Raw genomic sequence first — 22645 nt, 5'->3', positions numbered from 1 at the left:
AACAACCCGATCGATTCTTAAAGATCATTAAAGAATTGTCCCAAAACTGGGAGGTTTAGTGAAGATTTGACAGCTGTCATCATTTGTTGTGTATGTTGCACGCAAGTGATAGGGGCCAGACCACTTGAACAACCATGTCTCATTGCTTGTGAGCATGAGTGAATGAAATCTATAAGAGAACAAATGCGGGTGGGTAGAATCAGCTTAAAATGTAAATAAATACCATAGTCCCCTTCAGTAAGGTCTATACTGAGTTTGGCCACACTGGTTTCCTACCTCAGCAAGAATGGTACTGCTATAAGGACAAAGCCTGGTGCCTTCAGGATGCTCAGCGAGTCAAATCACTCAAGCCAATGATGCAGTACCAGGGAAGTTTAATCTTAACAATTTGGCTGCTGTTGGTTGGAACCTACTCGGTTTGTGAGATTCAAGTTCCAAATGCTTGTAGGCCTCCCTCAAACTCTAGTAGCTGTAGGCATCACCATCTAATTATACTCTAGCACACCACGATGAAGAGAATCCAGATCTGCCTGATTGGGTACATGTTTTGGTGACATAGTAATTACAGTAATTTACATCACATTGCCCATCACTATCCTGCGGAGAGGGTGAAGTCCTGTTACCCAAGCCTGTGGAGTGGCTTTTGCGTTGCATCTCTGGCCCTAGGTTTCAGAGCCAGTTTGTAATTTGCCTGGTCCCTGGCATATATTTTGACAAACCCAACCCTTACAATCATGAGGATAACTTTCAAAATGTGGAAATAAATTCCAGCGGCTACCCTGCTTGCCCAGTCTAAAACCACAGGTATCTTCCATAGCATGATGGCTTGACTCTGACATCCAAGATGCAAGAACTTGCAAGAACAGCAAGTTAGCTGTAAGCTCGCCAAGCTATTTTCATGCACGTCACATCTCACGAGACTCCCGAGAGGTACAACGTACTTGTATGTTTGCTTGAATGCTCATAATGGGGAGATAGCAGAGATGTGGTTTTCAACAAACTAACATCAATCTACATATTTTAGAGATGACCTGTTAGCGCAGCTGTACCACACGACCTGTTTGACTCAAACCATTCATTTCACAGCAGAACAAAATGGGGTTGTCTTCCGTTTAACTAAGTCACAAAGCACCTCCCTATAATTATATCTATCTTAATCAAACAAACTAGGGATTAAAAAAAAAAAAAAGTACTAATCTGCTCCTTGGCCATAATTGGATTTCCTCTGCAAATATTAAGTTACAACAATAGCAGTGGCTTTTGTTATAAATTTATTTTTAAATGCTTTTCTTCATATGAAGTAGACGAATGTGCGTTGCCTGCCTATAACTTTTTAGAAAGAAGAAGTGAGGAGGATTTTCCCCCAAAAAATCTTTCTCTTTCTCTTAAAAAAAGGTGAAATTATTAAGAAATTGGAAGGCATGTGGCCAGGGTGGTAGTACAAAAACAGAATAAGGTCGTTGAACTTTAATTAGAACTTCTTCCAACTTTTATCTCTTTGTTGAAATATCATAAGAAACTTTATCTAATTATCTATAATAATGCCTAGCAAGCTCTAATAATGTCTGGCTTGAGTCAGCTGGGACTCAGTCTGAGGCTTGACTCAGTTCTCATTAAAGACAAGCAATCATGCCACTTTTTTCCATGGGACTCATACAGCTTCATGTGTTTCAAATGGCGAGGCACTGCAGCTCTGACAACCACTGCTTACCTCCGAAGGTGCCAGAAAACCTGCTTGTTTTAGGCAGCAGCTGTGTTTGGATCCAAAGCTGGCATTTGAATGGCTAGGGGCTAAGGTTCAAGAGGGCTTCTCTGTTAGCTCGCTGGTCTAGTGTTCCTCCAGGTATCTCCTTGGGGTTTCTGCTGGGAGACGAGAAGACAAAGACACAACCACGGGGTCAGAGAGGCTTTTTGGAAACCACAACGTTGATGGCTTCATAAAATTCCCATACCAAGACACAATGCCAGTCACAATTTGTAAGTCATACAGAGGCAGGTCCTTCAAATTATACTTCTTTTTTTCTGGTGCTTGCAATTCTTGCAAATTTTTCACCCTTGTTTATTAGTTCTGGGATCAGAATTAAATGCTTGAAACTAACCAAACTACACTTACATAGTAGATTTTTTTCAGAATTTGTGATGTTCTTCATTCTGCATCTCAGGATAAAAGCTACCCTATGGACATGTATGAGCTTTTAATGGAAAAGCTGTATCAAAACCACTTTGATAGCAAATCCAGGCCCTCAATTCTGGAACCAGCACACTGCTCAGACTGACTGCGTGTGTCAAATGCAAAAGTACCCTGAACTTACCAGTCCAGTTGCCTACTGCAAAGGTTTTGCTGGATGATTTCTCCCACTCCTCAATCCTTCTCCAGGGAACAAACTCTGTTTTCTTGGCAGACTAGGCAGCAGGTCTGTCAGCTCTTGTGCTCCACTATGGCACACATCAATAAAAAAATACCTACTAATCTGGGCTCTCCGCAAGCCCTTTTAGAGCTGAGTATCTGTGCAGAGGGCTTGGAGAAGTGCTACCCTGCGTAGGCTTGCCCTGGGCTCCAGGGGAAGGGGTTAAATGGAGTGATATGGCGGTAATCAGTGACACCGGCATGCCGGCAAAAGGCACGGTCTGGGAAAGTGGACCCGAATACCAAGTTACACAATTCCCATTCAGGGACATTTCCAAAGGAGTCACAGAGAGCTTGCCAGCTGCTTAGGCAAGGCTAATCCAGCTAAAAAGCTAGGTCTTCTCCAAACAAAGATGGAAACATGAATTCTATTTGGGGTGATTTTTATTTCAGATTGAGAAGCTACACAAAGAGACAACAAATATACATTGCCATGAGAGAAGGGAAAAAGAGAGAGAGAGAGCATCCTATTGTGTCACCCTCCTAATACAACAAACCATGTCAACCTGAACCCCGGGACTGTTTTCTCCCTGGGCAGGCAGGGAGAGTTTTTATGCCAAAGGGTACACTACACAGTAAACATCCGTAATACCTACCCCAGGGCCACACAGCCCCAGACACAGAAATATGGTCTTTTTTGCACATTTGCACGTACAGCTGTTCTTGGTAGATAATAAAAAGGCTGATACAGAGTCACATGGATCAAACCCATAGCTTTAAAACAGGAACAGTTACAGATACTCACAAGGATCAACACACCCATATGGCACATGTACTTACTCAATGGAGTGGTTACTCTAAGCACTAGGTTTTATCTGAAGGCAGATACCTTTGTATCCGTGATACTGGATTGTACTGGAGCAGATGGCAGTGAATTTCAGAGTTCATCTGTCATTTTATTAAAGTAATTAATCAAATGGCTTAGCATATAAAAATACAAGAATCCTCCCTCCTAATTAGAGCAATATACGTTCATGTAGAAATAAAAGCACACACACGCATACACACATCAGAGGCACGACTGATGACCAAGAGCTTACAGGATAAAGAAAAGAAACTCACTTTCCCTGTCCCACACCAGGACATCACATTTTCCCTCTTGTCTCCAGGGATAACAGAGTCTCTCACCTTTGGTGCATAGTTATATTTGAAAGCCAAACAGCAACTTGGAATTTGTCCTGAAGGGAACCAGGACAAGGCACCTTTAAGGATAATAAGGCAGATTGTGTACCTCTGCTGCAGAGACTCCTCATGCCTTAGGGGTGGTCCTGCTGTCCCTGAATCAAGAGGGATTAATCAAAATCTAATCAAAATCTTCACCCTCACAAAGTGGTGAGTGAGTCAGTCTCAGTTTGCCATAAACAAGAAGCAATTCAAAAAGAGAGGTTCATCTCCCATTAGCAGAGGTACGCTCAGCTATTTGTAGCGCTGCGCATAGTCTCCATCCTGCACAGCACGTGCATTGTTGATGACTTTACAAAAGCGTAGCCAGGATGGTGACAGAGAAAGTCTAAATAAGACTATATTCTTAAAAGACTGTGATATTCAGGGATGGCAAACATATTACCTCCGCACTGGTCCTCAGGGAAGTAATGTCAAGAGCATTTATTGTGGGGCAGAGCAGGGAGGCAGCCAGGGCTGGGCTAGCTTGGCCACAAATATTTGACTTATTAAGTGTAAAATGTTATTAAGGTATTGCCGTAATGAAGTAGGGTTTTCTTCAGCCCAGCCCCCCCTCCAAAGTTGAAGCTACATCTTCATCCCCTCATAACAGAATGTGAGACAGTCTATGTCCTCACATGGGACTAGATTATCTTTAATCTATGTACTACAGGACCCTGGTCCTGCTGGGGTCTGGGCAGAGTCCAAGGACCACAGCAGACTCTGCAAAAGGAATACAGAGAAGGAAAACTGATCAAAAAATGAGGAAGCCTTGCTTCTGCATCAACACTAACCATCTAGAAAACGCATTTTTTTTGTGGGAGGCATCATGTCGTAAAAATACCGTGAGCACGTAAAATCCCTCTAGTTATAGCCAACAGATTTTAAAAATGTGATTTTACTGCTGCTTTACTGAACATGATCATCTTAAGACAACCAGACCCTATGCTGCTAAGGAGGTATCATCTTCATCAGAAATCCACAGGCCACTGAAAGCTCAGGAAATTACATCAATGTGCATCAGCGATGGCCCTGGCCCGTCCATTTTGTGGCATTCCTTCCGGTTCTTAAAAAAGCTACAATCCAAACCAGTTAATATATTTGGAGTATTTTTTATGGTTAAGCACAATTATTTCTGTGGGAATGTAATCTGGGGGGATTCAGGCATGCGTAAACAGTTTCCTTCAGAGATTTTATCTTGGTAATTTCTTCTACAACATGTAACTGCAATTAACTTAAGTTGCATTGCCATGCCATATGCAGTTTAGCTTCAGTTACTAAGTACATGCTTGCAAAAGAAGTGTATTACTTCCTCAGTGTTGTTATCAAAAGGAGAAAGCGAAAGCTATCCTAAGGAACGTCTAATACAGAATTTCTTGGTCTCTGTGCCTTAAAACCACACTGTTAATTTTGCATTACAACAGGGTTGGCCCAAAATTCACTTCCGCATGCTGGTTCCTGTCGGTAGGCCTACTTGCCTTGCAAACAGCATCTGTGGCCTTCGGAAAGACACATATAAATGCTTCTTGAGCAGGCCTTCAAGTAAAAGCAGCTGGCCTGCTGAAATGTCCGCAGTCCTCACCTCATGCTGGCACTGAGATCAGTGGTTACTTCCAAATGAGATTTCATAGCTGCTGAAGATGATCTATCTGCTGACACTGAGATAGAATTTGATAAGCAACCATACCGTGAACTCTTCAATGAAAAAGAGATTTTCTTTTTCTTGTTTTATTAAAAGAATCCATCCTAGAGGGAAGATAACTCTCCTACTTCTACACTTCTCCCCTTCCATTCCTCCAAAGAGAGAAGCGATCATCCTGCACTAACATGCCATTAATACTCTGGTATCAGTACTCAAAATATATTTATAAACCCCCATATTTTACTTTGTTTAGGTATGTGATAGTTGATAGTTAAAAATGAACTTGGCTTCAGGATTCAAGGTCTGCTCCTAGCCTGCTCAATGATTCTTCGCATGACTCAAGTAAGTGTTCTTTCAACTTTTCCTGCATGCATTCACTTCTGCAGCTGTGAAATGGTGCCTGCTGGTCACAAATGTCTGTAAAGACCCCATGCAGACAATGAACACTGTGTTAACATTAACTTCCCAAGCCGGTGATCAGATGTAAAGACAGAGAGCTATGGGAGCCAAATAAGGCTCTTGATCGCTTCTCATCAGACTTAAAATATTCAGTGGCAACTGTCTCAATGTGCTGCCCAATGTCTGGAAGAAGTTTCAGATCATTTGTCATACCCTTTTCCCTCTTTCCTGAAACTGAAGCAGCAAGTGAACATGGCTTTCATCAATATGCTTCATAGATAACAAGGTCTTCTTTGTCCTCGGAGAATAATGGCTACCATGCATCTATCTGAGAAGCATTTGTCCCAGCTATCCTACAAGGAGGAATGTGGGTCAATCCCTGATCCAGAACTGTAGTACCGTTATTCCTCCGTGATCATGGCTAGCAGCCAGCAGCAGCTTATCAGAGCCCCACGCCGGCGCGCAACATGCTTCACTGTTGCTCAGTGACGATCGCTTCAGAAACATCAGCACTTGGTGTCTGCCTCTCCCTGAAATCCTGGCCAGCCAGCGGACAGAGATTTGCATTGCCTCTGCTACACGCTGGACAAATTTCTGCAGTCTTTTTGATACTATCTATATCAAAATGCCACGGAAAAGATGCTTCCTTCAGTGTTTTAGCTTCTCTGTCCACTTGCTTACTCTGTTCTCTGTGATGCTCCCCCTGCAACCCTCCAGCTCTTCCTTCTTTTTCTCCACTTTTTTGCCCATACTGCCAAGACGATTTGTTTATTTTGTAGTTGAAAAGCTCTTTCTTCCATTGAAACTAGACAGAAACGAAACCATCGAGGCTCCTAATTTAGATGGTGAGGTCTGATATTTTACCTGAACCCAGGCTTTCATGGTACACCAGGTGGAGATGGAAGGAGGCAGATATAACAGAGCACTGTGCCCCCCTTGACTAAATCACGTCTGCTTTTTGAAATGCAACTCTCACTGCTCCCCCCTTTTCCCTGAGTTAGCCCTGCAAATCCAAACATTGGATCCTTTCTGTCAGTCATTCATACTCTAGCTCAATGCCACTCTGACTTCATGATGCATACTTTAATTATTTGATTCCTTTCGAATTTTTGAGAAGTTCATTATTTTTTAAGATTTAGCACTCTGTGTCTTAAGAGTGCTTTCCCAACACTCCGACTCACTATCCTCCACACTATTGCATGTGAGAGACAGATAAGTATCTGTAAACTTAATTTACAGAAAAGGAAGCACAGGCAGAGGATTTATGTGCCCTGCCTAATTCTGTGCTGCTCATCAGTCACAGGATCAGTCTTTACAGGCAGGTCTGCAAATAAGCATGAACTGCCATGGCCCACTTAAAATCAATGAAGATGTGACATTTTTTCCTTTGGTCAGAGTTTGTCTTTTGGTCCTTTGACTTTCTACCTGAAGCCCGTTGCTCACTGCCTGTGGGAGGGTCAGGGGAAAAAACCATGATTTCAACAGGAGGATGCTTTCCAGTGGCTGCAGAAATGTGCTGTGCGAGCAGAGGACCAGAGTGAAGATTCAGCCCGGATTGCTCACCAACGCTGCAAATCTTTGCAGAAAGAAGTGGTGGTTTTGTACCTTTGTCAAGCTCTCGAGGACATAACCCACAACATATGGCAGGGTGGTCAGTCACGAAGATACCAGGGCCTTTGACTTGACTGAAAGAGGAACTGGCTAAATGCCTCAGTTTTCGTTATTCCTGCTGTAAAACATGGAGGAACCACAGCAGAATGAGTGTAAGAATGGTGACAATGGGTCGTGTCCATCTCTGGCACTGGCCACAGCAAATGCCCAGGGAAGAGCATAGGAACAGAGCAAGCACATCTGAAACCCTCCTGCCTCTCACACTGTCCCCCCAACCTCTCGTCACCTCCAGGTCAGGACATTGCCTCTTCAGGCTTTAACGGGGCTGCCCAGAAAAGACAAAGCAGAGGTTGTTTCACCAACTGATTTGGTACTTTGGCTGGCTCCACATTTCTGTTATGTCCAAAGGACACAGTCCTATTTGTCATATCCCTGCAGGGGACGGCCCTAGTCTGTTTTCAACACAAAAGCCTGATTGCAATAGCCATCCCCAAAAGGGTTTCAAGTCCTTTGCAATTACTGAATCTTGTAGTGCAATTACCAACGCACCAGTCGAGACCGAGCTAAAGCTCAGTTCTTGGGAATAATGAGTCTTTACTAAAAAATATCCAAATAGCAGCCAAATGCTGGCACCCTCCATCGCTCACTACAGCTTTTCAGGCATCCATAGCCACATCTCACGGCACAGAACAAGCACCTTTCTCAGGATGAGACACAGATACTGCTCCGCGCTCTCAGAGAAACTCTTTAAATTACTAAGTTGCTCAAACCTCTGGTGAGTTAAGGACAGGAGCAAGGCAGAATGTAAACTACTTTCCCAAGGACCAGCTAGAGCCCTCGAAACTTGGTCCACTTTCCCATTTATACCTGAGCTACCAATACGTAAAAACAGCATAGGCATTCCAGGAAATGGAATGAGATCTGGCAGTGATGGATAAAGCATGGAGTAGAAAGCCAGACCTGAGAAGAAGAAATAAAAGATGGTCCAAAACAGTCAAAGAAACTTCACTGAAAAGGAGAAGGTGGAAGAATAAATGGTATCAGAGACCAAATGGGATTGCATATGCCAAATGTTTGCAGACACTTCTCTTCCATATTCCCATATCTTTCTCCCAAAAAGCAATCGTTGCAAGCAATCACTGCACCAGAGGGTAGGACGTGAGCTGTTTGTAGCCTGCTTTCCTAAGAAGAGAATTTGTACCTTCCAAAAGAAAGACTAAAAGCAAAAAGAAAAATAGGGTTTTCTAGATGGAATTTATTTCCTCTTGAAAGAAAAAGCAACTGACTAAAGGTTTCAAATTTACAGTCATGTTGGGAGAACATAAACATACATCCGGTCAAGAGACATCAGAGTTAAGTACCACACCAGCACCAGACTTGGGGAGTGCCTAGGTGAGAGCAGAGCAGGTACTACTGGCTGCACCTGCACTGCTGCTGAGCACCAGCAGCCATCTCAGCTCATAGCCTCTTGGAGTGAGGCTGCACAGGGACCTGAAACAGGAAGCTCCCAGTGTAACACATTGCACTGCAGGTCAAGGACAGCATCTAAAATGCATATCCTTCAACGGCCCTTTCATTTTTCTCCCAGTGGCCTTACCTGAAGACCTTGACCACTTGAAGCAAATGGCAAGTCTTCTATCTCATCGGGCTTTCGATCAGGATTCACCTTGTTACAAGGGCAGTTGTTGGAATGTGCCTATTTTTTTACAGTCTGACAGGGCATAATCTTTTACATTTGTACATTTACATTTACACCTTAAGAAAAAAAATCTGAAGCCAGGTGGAGAGCCCTAAAAGATGCCTCATGGCCATTGTGAGGAATGGGAACATCACAGAAAAACAAGAAATGTCATTTCTAACACAGATGATACAGAAAAGACCAAGAAGATGTTCTGACAAGCAGTAGTTACCCAACATTCCTGTTTCCATGGAAAACTCTGGGATCCCTCTGCTGTGGACGAACAACAAAAGAACCGGCACCTTTGTAAGTCCAAAGTCGGGCTTCTGTAAGATTACAGATTTCTGGCAGGTTAAGACTCAAGGTTCATATAAACCCTATGGCACCTGCTTCCAGGAGAAGGAGTGTTGGATTCCCTTGGTTAAATTCCTGCTATGAGAATGATTTGACCTCCTTAAATCTGACTGCTCTAACAAGCTTTAGATGGGAATAGACATTCACGTTGATGCAAAAAGTGGCAATCCACTAGTGGGGACTGGGAGAGGCATTCTTCAGCAAAGACTCTGAGCTTCTGCATTGCTATAGGAAAATACTAAGACTCTGAGGTATTTGCTTTAATTTGCCATTTCCTGGGACCTACTGTCAGAAAGAATGTGCCACAGCCAGTGGCACACTGCTACAAGGATGTGATGCAATTAAGCTGCAGCACCACAGGGAAGAAAGATCAATACAGCAAGGCATGGTTCTGCCTTTGAAGAAGCCCCGCCTTTGGACTCGCCCAGGTGAGTACTTTTACCTGTAGGCAACAGCTTTGGGGTGAAAAAAATTGAAAATTGAGAAATGTTCTAGTCTGAAATGGTGCTGTGATGCTTCATGGGAATTGTCATCTGAGTGCCTGCTCTCACGTCCCGATGCCAGCTGCATGTCTCACGGTGAGCGAGAGCATCAGAGGAGCTGAACGTCTGATGGAGGCTAAAATGCAACTACAAAACCCAGCCCGCAGGGAACAGTCATGATTTTCAGCTTCCTTGAGATAGTCATATGCTGCTTTAAAATCAAAGTATTTGGGGTTCTGGTGCATTCAGATTTTTCAAAGAAATACTTAGACTTGTTTAAAAAAGAAAAAAAAAAGGTTTTGTTGAGAACCATTTTTTTCAAACCTCCAACATTTTTCAAAACACCTCTTTGTTCACTTTCATTGTCGGCTACAAAGTGCGCTTTTGGTTTCCTGAGTTGAAAGGAGTTGGGATGATTCTACTGGGAGGAAATGCAAAGTTTCAGTGGGTCTTGATCAGCTAAAAATGAAATAAATACTGGGCAAAGGACGTCCCTAGAGAATTATGTTTGTCTCCTTCCATTTTGAAGATGAGCCAAGGAATGACCAAATTTTGCAGACATGGTTATAAACAAACTGGTTAAAAAGAAACTCCACCTGCAGTTTCTCAGTGGGCTGACTAATCCTTTCCTACTTTGATTGTTTGCATAGCCTTGCTGCACATGATTAAAGAGCCAGTAATGACGCACTCACTGTGTTTTCCCTCAGAGGTAGCCACATCTCATTCTGAGCGTCTTTTTGCAAAATTCATTGTGTCCCTTTACCAGGAAGGATGCTTTGCAAATGAAGGCTGCTGCTATGAAATTGGAGCTGCCTCTTCCTAGTGCCGTGAACATAAACATCAGCAACTGGTTATCTTTCCAAGATAGCTTCCTCTGAAGCAAGAGAGGAGAAAGAAAAAGGAAGACTTAGCAATACTTTATATCAAAGCTAAGTGTAAATATGTATTGCTCAATTAACAGTGTGGAGACTGATCATATGCAATCATCTTGCTAAAGTAGCCAAGGGAAAGTATCACAAGTCCAGGCAACTCTTGGCATATGTGCAGCCATAATTTTGTAACTATTTGCTGTCCAAAAAGCCAGGATAAATCAACAAGATCTTTGCAATGAGTTTGCTGGACTTTGTTCAGGTTTGGGGTGCAAATTCAGAAAGTATGTTGTAAAGGAAAAAAGGTGGAGTCAGAATCCAGAAGCATTTGGCTCAGCCTCAAGCTAAGGTTACCATCTGCCACTAAGCATTACCCTGGCCCAGCACCACCCAGAATTATTAATTGTAAGCTGCTGCCGGAAGGACATTTATAGCAGGACCAAACTCCTAGCAGGAATAGGTATGTAGCTGTCCCAACACACAGAGATCTACACTAACTACACAGGGTTATAAACTCACCTCTTCTCTTCCCCTTCCAAGCCAACTCAGACTTGCCTGTTGTCAGTTCCCACATGACATGCGTTCAGATTTTTTCCTTCCCTGTTCAATTTTGCTGGAAGAGGGATATGACTTAACTTGTTTGGACTGACCCATTAAATAAACATGAGCAGGACATGGTGTGCTAGCAAAGGAGCATGCGTGTTTTTATGAAGGGAACTGACTTCTTCATTTCTTGATGTTGTCACAGGCAAGTCTATTTCAGACATATTTATGCTGGAACAGACTCTACATTTTTTTCAGCACCAGAGGGATTACTTTAACAAAATTTGTGTTTTCTCTGGATTTTTTCCTTAATAGCTTGGTTAGAGGAAAGGAGAAAACCAGTCCTTGATCTGCACTAAGATCTCCTATGTTTGGTCCCAAAGTTTGGGAGTTACTCACCAAAAGGCAGGAAAGCTGCTATGAGCTGCAATGCAGTGGGGGAACGAACAAGGGTTGGACCCCTATAAGCTATTAATTCAGATATTGAACAAAAGAAAAAAAAGAAAAAGCTAGTTTTCAGGATATACTTGATGTTTTTAAGGGATCGAAGAACAGGAGAGGAAGGGGAGTGGGAGAAAAATGTTTCATATTGTGTCTGTAATGGTCAGTAAGTGTTTCCAGGCCAGAAACTAAATTTAAGCAACATTTTCACCCACTCTGGAGTTTCTAGACTGCATCTCCATTCGAACAGCAGCACAATAAGCTTACTAATTTTTCCCTACAATAAGCACATACTGGGTTCGTCTACTTCCCCATCTGCAACCCATATGAGCCTTTACTAACAGAAGTCTTGTTAAACCAGAAGTCTCAATGGCATTGTTTTCACATACATGTGTATGTGTGTGCAAATACAACACATATACATGTATACATATGAAATATCAAAATAGTATTATAAAGTGAGTGTTCTTTCTCAACACCCCTTCTCTGCCCACCCCACCTCCCTCCCCTTCCCCAGGCCAGCGTGTTTCAGAACAGACTGGAACTGAAAACTTTCAAGAGCCATCCAGCCCTTGTTAGCACTGCAAACGTCTAGGTGCGTTAACGAGTCCCCAGTCCACCTCTAGGACGCGCGTTGACGAACAGCCTCTAGTTCACAATACTGATTCCTTGGATTCAGGGTCTGCTGTACTGCTTGTGTTGGAGACTTGGTTTTTGTGGGTTACCAAAGGCGATGTTTCCCCTTCAGACTTGCTGTTAGCAACTGCTTCTACATTGACTTCCTTTAGCTCCTGCTCTTTCTCTTTCTGTTCTTTTTCATTCAGGTAATTAAGGATGCCCGCTCCTAGGGCATCCCCTTCCACATTCACAACTGTGGTGGTTCGGTCCCTGGTTAAGATCAGAAACAAAAAAACAAATCAGCGGGCTTTTAGCTTAAGAGAGATACAACACAATAAGGGGAGCTGATTCACCTCTGCTGATCTCCACTAACATCAGTGGAGCTAGACAAGGGAGATGTTGTTACCACAGGTATTTTCCACAGAAGTATCATCACCATTTCAGAACTAAAAAATGTGCACCGGAGCTGGTTTAAGGTTGGCCCAACCGTTACTATCAACTGGTTCTGGTCTCTCAGTGGGTTAGCAATGGTACTATTTCTCAGGCATCCTTCTTTTCCCAGCCCATCTCCTTCCTCTTCCTCTTCCCCAGGCCAGTGTTTTTCAAATGTGAGTTCAGAGCAGGAACCTAATTTGGGCTTATCCAGAAGGTGATTCAAAGCACCCAGCTCTCTTTGTTAACTATACAGACTTGTACCTTAACCCAAACACCTGCTTAAGGGGTGCTTCCAAAAGCAGGCAGAATGACTGCATTCTCTGGATTTCTTGCTAGTAGCACCTGTCATAATCATTGGTCCTACACCACAAAACTACTGTGTCCCAGGGTCTAATGGAGGAGGTTTATGGTTCACAAAGAAGAACAATTTCTTCAGGTGCCTTTTGAGACTTCTGTTAATCATTCTGCAGCATAACTTCAACACGTGCTGAACTTGTAACTGCGGTCCTCTCTGGTAACGAAATGGCTGGCATTAGAACAAGACATGGGACTCTTCCCTCCCTCCTTCCCCCTTTTGTTACCACAAGGCTGAGTTCCTTGACTAGAAAAACAGTGATCACAAAGAGATGCTACGTATTTTAAAACTAAGGAGCCAGCATCACACAGGCTGAGGGCAGCTTGGAGTAAAAGGAAGGGCAAGCTTTTCACTCTTGCCTCCAAGCACTTGCAAGTACAGCTTGTGGAACACACCACTTCTACTGTAATCCCTTAGGAAGATGGGATACAAAGGGCTAGCCACTGCTTTGCCTGTCTCTCCTGTCCTTTGGAGGTGGCCGATTCCCAAGAGGTGACAGGAAGAAAGAGTTTGATGGTCCTAATGAAGCTGCAGGAATATGATTATGCTCCACAGATACATGTGGTGTGGAAAGGGAAAGAGGTAATAGAGTTGCCTTCTTCCTCAGCCTCTGGAATTCAAGGCTGTCCTTGGGCATCCTAATTTCCACATCTGCTGTGGAAGTACACATCTATACAGAGAGGCTGGTGTTTCCAAAAAGCAACGCAGAGGGATTATATACAGTCTAAACCAGCTTAAACTGCCCAGAAACCCATCAACTGGAAAAAATCCCCAATGGGATGCAGATCGCTTGACCCACTGACCAGTGAGTTCAGCCCACTACCCAACTTCAGCCAGATGGCTTGAAAGCAGATTATGCTTTTAAATTATCAGATCATGGTTACTTCACTAGCATTTAAACTGTAAGCATGCTGTAATTCATGAGTGCTCAGATGCTTGTTCAAGGAAAAGCAGAGACATCCTTTTCCACAGGGCTCATCTAAGCTATAAGAAATCATCTGCATGTGGCATTTACATTTATCATGCATTTGTGGCTGGGTCCCCAATACTTAGAGCAAAACAAATTTTCTAGGCTTTCCTTAATCTAATTTAGGTAGAACAGAAGGTAAATTTAGGCCTTAACATGGACATAACTATGTTAAGTGGTGAGATAAGCTCTTCCAAACAGAGCTTGGCAAGGAGATAATCTCTCATGTTTCAAGGAGGAGAATGGCTCTTGGAAAGAAGAGGAGGAGCCAAGCAAAGGTCTGACCTTTTAGCTCTTTCCCACAAGATGGAAAGGAAAGGTGGTAATACTGTGTACTAAACTTGTGACTCCCAGCAGCATGTTCCAGCCGTGACACTGCCCACAGCTGTGGTGACTGCCACAGACCTTCTACGTCCCTGCCCTGCCAATGGATGGCACCTCTCTGTGACACTTCTGTTGGTGCTTTGACCAGTCTCAAACTATAAAAATAGTTCAAACAATAGCTGACAACAACTTCTGATGGAGACTGCTTCACACATGTGACAAGGAAAGCCTTCCACCACTATTCAGACTCAATTTCCTTTTTCTGCCTTCCCTCCTACTGTCCAACTAATTTCCAGCAATATCAACACCTTCTTGAAAAAACTTTTAACAATTCTTCTAAAGGGAATTGAAGCCAGGAAGAAATACGTTTCAGTAAAGGCCGAGTAAAAAAGCTGAAGAGGGATTTTAGCATACTAACTGCCTTAATTGAGAAGGGACCACCTTTTTCATTATCTGTCAAGAGTTACCTGTTCTGCAGGCAGCCATATCTTGTAAGGTTTTATTTTATACTGCGCTACTTTGACTACCCTGCTCCGTGTTTCCTGCTGAACATGCTACATATCATATAACAGCAGATACATGTGGCCTCAAGTACTTACACAATCCAGTCCACTGCTAATATCAAGGAGAGATCGTTGGTGGGTAGTCCAATGGCCTCCAAGATGATAGCAATGGTGAGGACTCCTCCGGCTGGGACCCCGGCTGCACCCACGCTGGATGCGGTAGCTGTCACACTGCAAATCAATTCGTGTACCCAGTTAGCAGGAGCTCCGCAGCACTCCTCTTCTACACTTACGTCACACTTTTCCCCGCTATGGGAATTGTAAACAAACTCTACACCATGGGACACACAGATCATTTGCTTCCCAGGCAAACCCTTTCCTGCCAGCTGATGGGTAATGGGTACAGAGCACAGTTGCTCAGCAGGCATCCACAGCAGCTACCAAGGCGATGGCCCTGTGTTTAATACCATGATTGCCTTTTCACAAAAAAACCAACACAACTATATCCCGCTGCCTTACTAATATATCCAAGTTGTGTATGAGTTCAAATATGCTGAGTATATTACATCTCCCGATCCCAAATGTATAGAGGTCTGCCATGCAGACTGCTCTCCCTTCTCTGTGTCTCGTTTGCATTCAAACTCAGACCCTAAATCAGGAGGTGGAAACCTGCGGGGTGTGTGCTATACACATGGACTACACACGTTTTTGTGTGCAGATTTCTACAACAGTTTTCCTTGGGCTATTGCTGAATAATCCTCAGATCTGTATTAACATCTTATTCACTAAGAGTACCTGAAAGGTTAACTGGGCCATCCACAAAGAAAATAATGCCCCAGCCCTGCCTTAAATAGACAAAAAATATACTGGGAAATGCAATAAGTAAGGAAATAAAACCTGGCCAGGGAGGATAAAAAAATGGCAGTAACTGGCCCTAGGAGGCATCTGGTGGATACAGCTATGGCTTCTCCACACAGTGAGGGGCTAGAACTACTTGTAGAAGGGATTCTGAGGAGGGAAATGAAGAGAATGACACTTCATGGGATGTGGGACATGGGAGGATATTCCAGGCACGGAGGGGAGAGAGTCCTAGAGGAAGAGGCAGCACTGAGGTGGTAGAGGGGATAATGGGCCAAAGCAGTCAAGAGGGGAATGATAATGGGTCTGACCTGGGAAGCCAGTGATGCCATGGTAGGAAGGGCCGAGGTAAGCATGAGCAGAGTCTTTAGTATGAAATTGATACATAAGGAACTGAGGAGCTGGCAGGAGGATTTTATAAGACATTCAGAGGGGGAATCTGGGGTAGCTTTCTGGGTAGAGCAGCATGCCTCAGTTACCACCTTAATGGTGAGTGGAGGGTGGGGGAGTGAGATGGTTAACGAAGGAGAGCAATTTCTTGTGAGAAACAGCTTTAAGCAGTTCAAAGTCTGTTAAGAATTCAATTATCCCTCCCAGGTTCCACCTTTTATTAAATCGAGATTCTGGCAAATCTTATAAAGCTTGAAAGACTCCATCCTTTAATCACCCTATAATTACGTTTCATAGCAGCTTGCAAGCTTTAGGTCAGACATGTGGAATGCAAACTGCTAGCTATTAACAGAGAGACCACAGGCTTGAATGTGTCTGGGGGCCAGAAAGATGTGGTTGCAATAGCAAGCCACTTACAGAATTGTGAAGATTTGCCCAGGGTTGAGGTCAACATTGTTCAGCTGAGCAATAAACACAGCTGCCATGCACTGAAAAATAGCAGCTCCATCCATGTTTACAGTCGCCCCAATAGGAAGGATAAACCTGCTGATCCTCTTGTCGACTCCATTGTTCTCCTCAATACACTTGATCATCGACGGGAGAGTGGCTGAGCTAGAAACAGAGAATAGGGGAAAAAAAACAATCAAACATAAAGCATCAAGGTGCACTGAAAGGAAAGTCAGTATCTCATGGCTTTCATATTTCTAACATGCTGCAGACAGGACTGTGAAGACATCGATGCCATTTTATAGTCCCTCTCTGTCACGATAGCCATGAGGGACTCTCCTTATTGGTCTCGAGCAGCGGTATTTAATAATCTGCTTCCATCCAGAAATAGCTGATAAGGACTCTAATCTCCCAGATGCAAGAACTCATGACATAACACAGTATGCAGCCTAACAGCGCTGTGGAATGATCAAGTCTCAAACCACCAAAATACACCAATAGATGCCAATATAAATACAATAGATACAACAGCAATATCTGTTAATGTTGTACTAGTACCTTCTCAAATGAACAAATAATAATAATAATCATCATCATCATCACCACTGTTGGATTTCTTGCATTATAAATTACATGGTTTTATTCATAAACCATCTCCTACTTCATGTACTTCAGCTCCTGTGAAGACATGCATCTACTTTTAGAGATGACCTGAAATGATTTTATATAGTTACAATATTTGATCAGGTGTTTGTCCCTTGAGGAAAGTGTAAATGACGTGCTTGATAGTTTGGTTATGACAAATAAAAACTGATCAGACCAGATCTTTTAAATCAATAATGTCAAGTCCCTTTACACTAGCTAATAAGTCTGCTTTGCTCCTGCAAATTTAGTCTAAACTTGTTCCAGATCCTTCTGAACTTGGAGAACTAAACTTCTCAGGACAAAGTCCCTCACTACTGACCCTCACTTTACTTAAAATTGAAAGGACAGCTGGCAGGATCTTTTTAAGGCAAATACTTTCACCTTTTCCCCAAAAAATTTCCAACTCAGCATTATGCTACAGTCCCAATATTTTGAGGAATAGTTTTCAACAGCTAATTATCAACACGTGCTGTGTGGCAGGCTGCTGACAGCAGTGAGACTTTCTACACTCAGAAATCTCTTTTTGCAATCTCAGGAACAACATTCACACCTAAAACTCAACACAGTTTGGTGTTGGGATATAACCAGTGTACAGTGACAAATATAACCAGGCTATAATCCCAAAAGAAGCACAGAAACCCACCTGGAGCAAGTGGCAAAAGCAGTGGCAAGTGGTGTGATAAGTCCTAAGAGAAAACGATACGGATTTTGACGTGTGGATGCAAAATAAATAAGTGGCAGAATGATTCCTCCATGGATGAAGTGGCCGAGAATAGAGGCAAAGATGTATTTTCCCAGACTGGTCACTAGAAGCACAATATCTTCCATTTCCACAATCTTGCTCCCAACAAGGAACATAATGCCAATAGGTACATACCTGGGTAAAGAAATATTGCCTGTCATTAAGTACAAACAAAAAGCCTTGAAAAATATGCCATTTCCCGTCCTGGAGATAACATTCTTTTAAAGCGTCTACTGACGCATCTTACTCACCACACACTCAGGTTAAGCAAATTGGGAAGGCCTCTTTAATACTCTTGCTTGGTGGAAGGCAAGCAGTCAAATGGAAAAAGTTCACCTCGGCCCCCAAAGACACAGCTAGGAGAGTGCTGAAGGGAGGCCAAGCAGGAAGCAGAAATGCTGGCAGAAGCTATCAGGACAAAACACCAGTGTGGAGTTTTAGTCCATCAGGGAGGAAGGCAGGCAAAGACCTAAAGCTAAAGTCACTGCTGAAGGGACAGCAAATGGTAGGAAAGAAAAAGGAGCAGTATTGTGTCACTGGAGCAGAGAAAGGGGTGGAACAGTAGGATCTTACACATGTGGTGACCATCAGCAGAAGTATGAAGTTAGGTCATTAAAATGGTAAACATACTGGGTGCAACATATTCACTGCAGGAAAGAAAAAGCTATGCCCATAGCAGAGAGCTCAGCTAAAGGCTGCTGCTGCACATGCCAAAGAGCAATTAACTGCTATTTGCCTACAAAAGGCTAAGTTAAATGCTTCCAGAGCTTTCCTCAAGCCAACAGCCACATATACATACGTTCCCATGTCTCCTATCTAGAAACATGCCACGTCTTAGGACGTCAGCATTTGTTTGAAGTTTTCTTTGTCAGGAACATTTGGAGCTGCGCCAGGGGAAGGGCCACCTGCAGGTCACAGCCACACCTCTGGTCCCCGTAGTGCAGCTGGGAACAGCCCTGAAAAGACAGAATTGCCCTTGCACCTACAGCACAACTACTACTAAATGAACTGCAGGAACCACTTCAGGCCCAGTGTCAGCTCCTCCAAAGCTCTACTTGGGAAGTCTGTGTCTGAGTACTTCTGATGATGCTGTCCATGCTCCATTTCCGCTTCTAAGATTAATAAATACTAAAAGATCACTCAGCTCTGCAAAACCCTGCCCCAGGCACACACATGACTACAAAAGATCTGCCTGTACATCTCAGGAATGAAGAATGGCTTTCCTCCCACTCTCCTCACCAGTCCAATGCCAATGTTCAGAGAAGCTGATCTATGGAGTCAGGACAAACTTCAGAAGGTTTGGTTAAGCATGCAAAGGTTTGGAAAGGTGGGCAAGCCTTAAGGTTGCCCAAATCACTCACTCCTTCCTAGTCTGCCTCTCCCTCCCTGGTTCTGTGCAGAGAGCACCTCCTTATGTCCCAGACCAATGTGAACATCCTCTCGCTGTCCTCCCTTGGCCAAATCTCTAGGCATCCTGTTGAACCTTCCCCACTTAGCCTCTGCCAATTCTGCGACATACTGCCTTTGTACTACATTTCTGAGCACCCCGATTAGCCAGATCCCGCTAAGCCCCGGTCCTGCACAAGCTCTGCAAACACAAATACTGGATTCAGAGCTGAGACTGGATCCTTCTGCTTAAAGAAGCTGGAGAGGAAGGAACTGAAAGTTGAGACCAAAGTGCTGCTAAACATGAGAGTGGCTCTTGAATGGGACTAGATACAAGCACAAGCTGCCTTTTTTCTTGGTAGTATGATTTCACCCATTCCAAAGTATCCTTTGGAAATACATGCAGCTTGACAGATTTTGCATAAATGCCAGGGTGACACAAGAGCCTTATGGAAGGAAAGGGAACAAGTAAGGGCTATGGTGCACTGCGGTGTTAAGAGTCAGCTGTGGTCCCGATAATCCACAAAGTAAAGGATTATATACCAACTGATTGGCTTGAAGTGTTAGCACTGTAATGAGCTGAATACAAGAACTGCCTCCTATTAGTATTCAATGCCCAATGAATTACACTCAAAAGACTTAAGCTTTGACACTTTGAATTTTTCAATCCCTTATGACAGCAACTAACACAGAGATCTGCCTGTGTAAAATCAGTTGTTTTAATAAAACCTTTCCACTTCTTAGAGGGAGGAAAATACTAAGAATGAAAAATGCAGAATGACGGGAGGAAAAATACCTCTGCTAAGGTAAGCTTATAGCTTTTCCAACAGCTTTGGAAAGTGAGTGAGAAATGGCCCACTGTTAATTTGTTAGCTAGCTGTCCTTATGAGTATTTTTATTTTTACATATGACGTATTAGTACTGTTGTTTTCATGGGAGCAGCCTAGACCCATCCAGCTGCACAAGAACAGCCGTGATACTGCTCTGAGGCCCAGATTCATCCTACCTGACAAAAAACTTGATCAGGAGGCTGGTCCTACCCCAGCTTAGGTGGCCTGAACCGCTCTGTAGAGATGCCTGCCTCCTCCAATACTGGTTTCTTCCCTAGCAAGAATCATAGAATCACAGAATGGTTTGGGTTGGAAGGGACCTCAAAGATCATCTAGTTCCAACCCCCCTGCCGTGGGCAGGGACACCCTCCACTAGACCACGTTGCCCAAAGCCCCATCCAACCTGGCCTTAAACACTTCCAGGGATGGGGCCTCCACAACCTCTCTGGGCAACCTGTTCCAGTGCCTCACCACCCTCACAGTAAAGAATTTCTTTCTAACATCTAATCTAAATCAACCCTCCTTCAGCTTAAACCCATTACCCCTTGTCCTGTCACTACACTCCCTCATAAACAGTCCCTCACCATCTTTCCTGTAGGCCCCCTTCAGGTACTGGTAAGCCGCAATTAGATCTCCCCAGAGCCACCTTTTCTCCAGGCTGAACAACCCCAACTCTCTCAGCCTGTCCTCATAGGAGAGGTGCTCCATCCCTCCAATCAGCTTCGTGGCCCTCCTCTGGACTCGCTCCAACAGCTCAGTGTCTTTCTTGTACTGGGGACCCCAGAGCTGGATGCAGTACTCCAGGTGGGGTCTCACGAGAGTGGACTAGAGGGGCAGAATCCCCTCCCTCGACGTGCTGGCCACACTTCTTTTGATGCAGCCCAGGACACGGTTGGCAAGAGAAACTGAGAAAGTTCAGTGCACTCCAGATCCTAACATACAGACTTTTTTTGGTGCCAAAAGCTTTGTGAGATTGGTCAGAGCAACATTCACCCCATAAACACCTCTGGACTCTGGGGAAGTAAGTGAAATAATAGATTTGCTCATTAACAGGCAGGAGACAAAGTAAGCAATCAACCTTAGGAAATACCTGCTCTCAGGGATGTAAAATGGAAAAAAGCATCTCTGGAGAAGCAAGCACAAACAAGAAACAGTTGATCACTCTGCTAGTAACATTAGTTCCTGCTTCACCCAGGAAAATGAGAGCGATCTCAGAAGAGGAACAGAGATTTAAAGATCCACTGTATAACTCAGGCTCTGCTGATAACAACAACAAAACACTCAATAGCTAGCACTACTGTTTCAGTAGGATGGAGAGGATAGCCCTGGAGACTGTTCCTCCCTTCTATACGAAGGGACATAGGTTCTCCATCACCCTTTGTTGCAAGTGGACAGGTGGGGCTCTGTATTCCTGCACTCAACAGGGCTTCTCTCAAATGAGTATCAGCGAGTGGGCTACCTTCTGATCTCCTTGGGTATCTTTCAGGTCAGTACAAGTAACCTTTTGACCAACAAAAAAAGGCATGATGCTATAAGTATGATTTTAGTTATACACTGCATTTGACAGTGCACTCCAAGCACAAACATCCCTGGCCTTCACATGACCCTATTCCTCACTTGCTCACATCTCCTTTGTTCATTCAGGGCCAGTGGCTTTAGGCATATGATGGCAGCTAGCCACGGGCTTATGCTGCTTTGAAATAGAAAGCTGCCTTTCAACTAATTAATCAAAAAGGAGTCCTGGAGAGGATTTTTAAGCAGCCCTCTGAAGCGTTCCAGACTGATACCTTAAGCTATGCGTGACTGTCTTATTACAGGGCACAAGCAAGAAGAAAAGACCCCATCATGTGACACCATGACATTCACTTTTGCTGCGATGAGGGATCTGGCAGGAAAAAGCCGGAGAGATGGATAAATGGTGAGATTCCTGAACTGAGCATAATACTGTACTGCAGACATATCTGCAGTCACACACTTACCACATAATCCAGGAAACCAAGACCATAGTTGCCTCATTGAATGAATTAAAGAACCGAATCAGATCTTCCCCTTCCTGGTCAAGCTTTTTCAGTGCCACTCCTAAAACCAGAGCAAACAGCACCAGTCCCAGGATATTCATCCCTTCAATCTCAGTACCAACAGGGATCTGTAGAGGCAAAAAAAGAAGCTTGTTAGATGTGGGATCAGCACAAAACCCAACAAAGGGGTCACCTCATTTTGTTGCTGCCCAATGGATCTGAAATCAACAAGCAGAACCTATTGTGGGAGAGAACGACTTATTTTGTTGAAGGGAACCAAACAAGATCTGGACACAGTCCAGATACAAACCTGCCTAGTTATGAGCTGGCATGGATTCACTGGAAAGGGCCTGCCACTACCTCCCCTCATGCCCTTCAACACAATACATGTGCTCTCAGTGACCTGAACAGCAAACCTCCCCAGTTGACTCGGGACAAGCTCCATTGGAGGTGCGAAACAGCACGAGCACCAATGACACACGTGTGGTTAAAAGACTGAAACTTTCCTCCCTGTTTCTCCAGGAGGGAAGAAGGGTGTGG

General features: G+C 43.8%; 1 protein-coding gene across 3 annotated transcripts in view; it reads right to left on the bottom strand.

Moving 5' to 3' along the window:
* The window catches only part of SLC1A4 (solute carrier family 1 member 4), a 41437-nt gene that overhangs the window by 725 nt on the left and 18067 nt on the right, over positions 1-22645 (bottom strand). The window contains exons 4-8 of one of the 3 annotated variants that reach the window (XR_008576488.1): positions 22067-22233; positions 17773-18006; positions 16455-16649; positions 14886-15020; positions 1712-1863 (exon numbers count right to left, since the gene is read on the bottom strand). Coding sequence is in view for 2 of the 3 variants with exons in the window: in XM_054821258.1 (XP_054677233.1) it covers positions 12241-12475; positions 14886-15020; positions 16455-16649; positions 17773-18006; positions 22067-22233 (966 nt within the window). In the remaining variant the exon portion in view is untranslated. Of the gene's footprint in view, positions 1-1711; positions 1864-2773; positions 13152-14885; positions 15021-16454; positions 16650-17772; positions 18007-22066; positions 22234-22645 lie in introns of those variants that run through there. The other 2 variants (XM_054821258.1, XM_054821259.1) reach the window with 2 other exon arrangements.

The sequence above is a fragment of the Grus americana genome, chromosome 3, assembly GCF_028858705.1.
Source record: "Grus americana isolate bGruAme1 chromosome 3, bGruAme1.mat, whole genome shotgun sequence".
NCBI lineage: Eukaryota > Metazoa > Chordata > Aves > Gruiformes > Gruidae > Grus > Grus americana.
The sequence above is the reverse complement of the archived record's forward strand: the minus strand, read 5'-3'. Positions and strand labels throughout refer to the sequence as shown.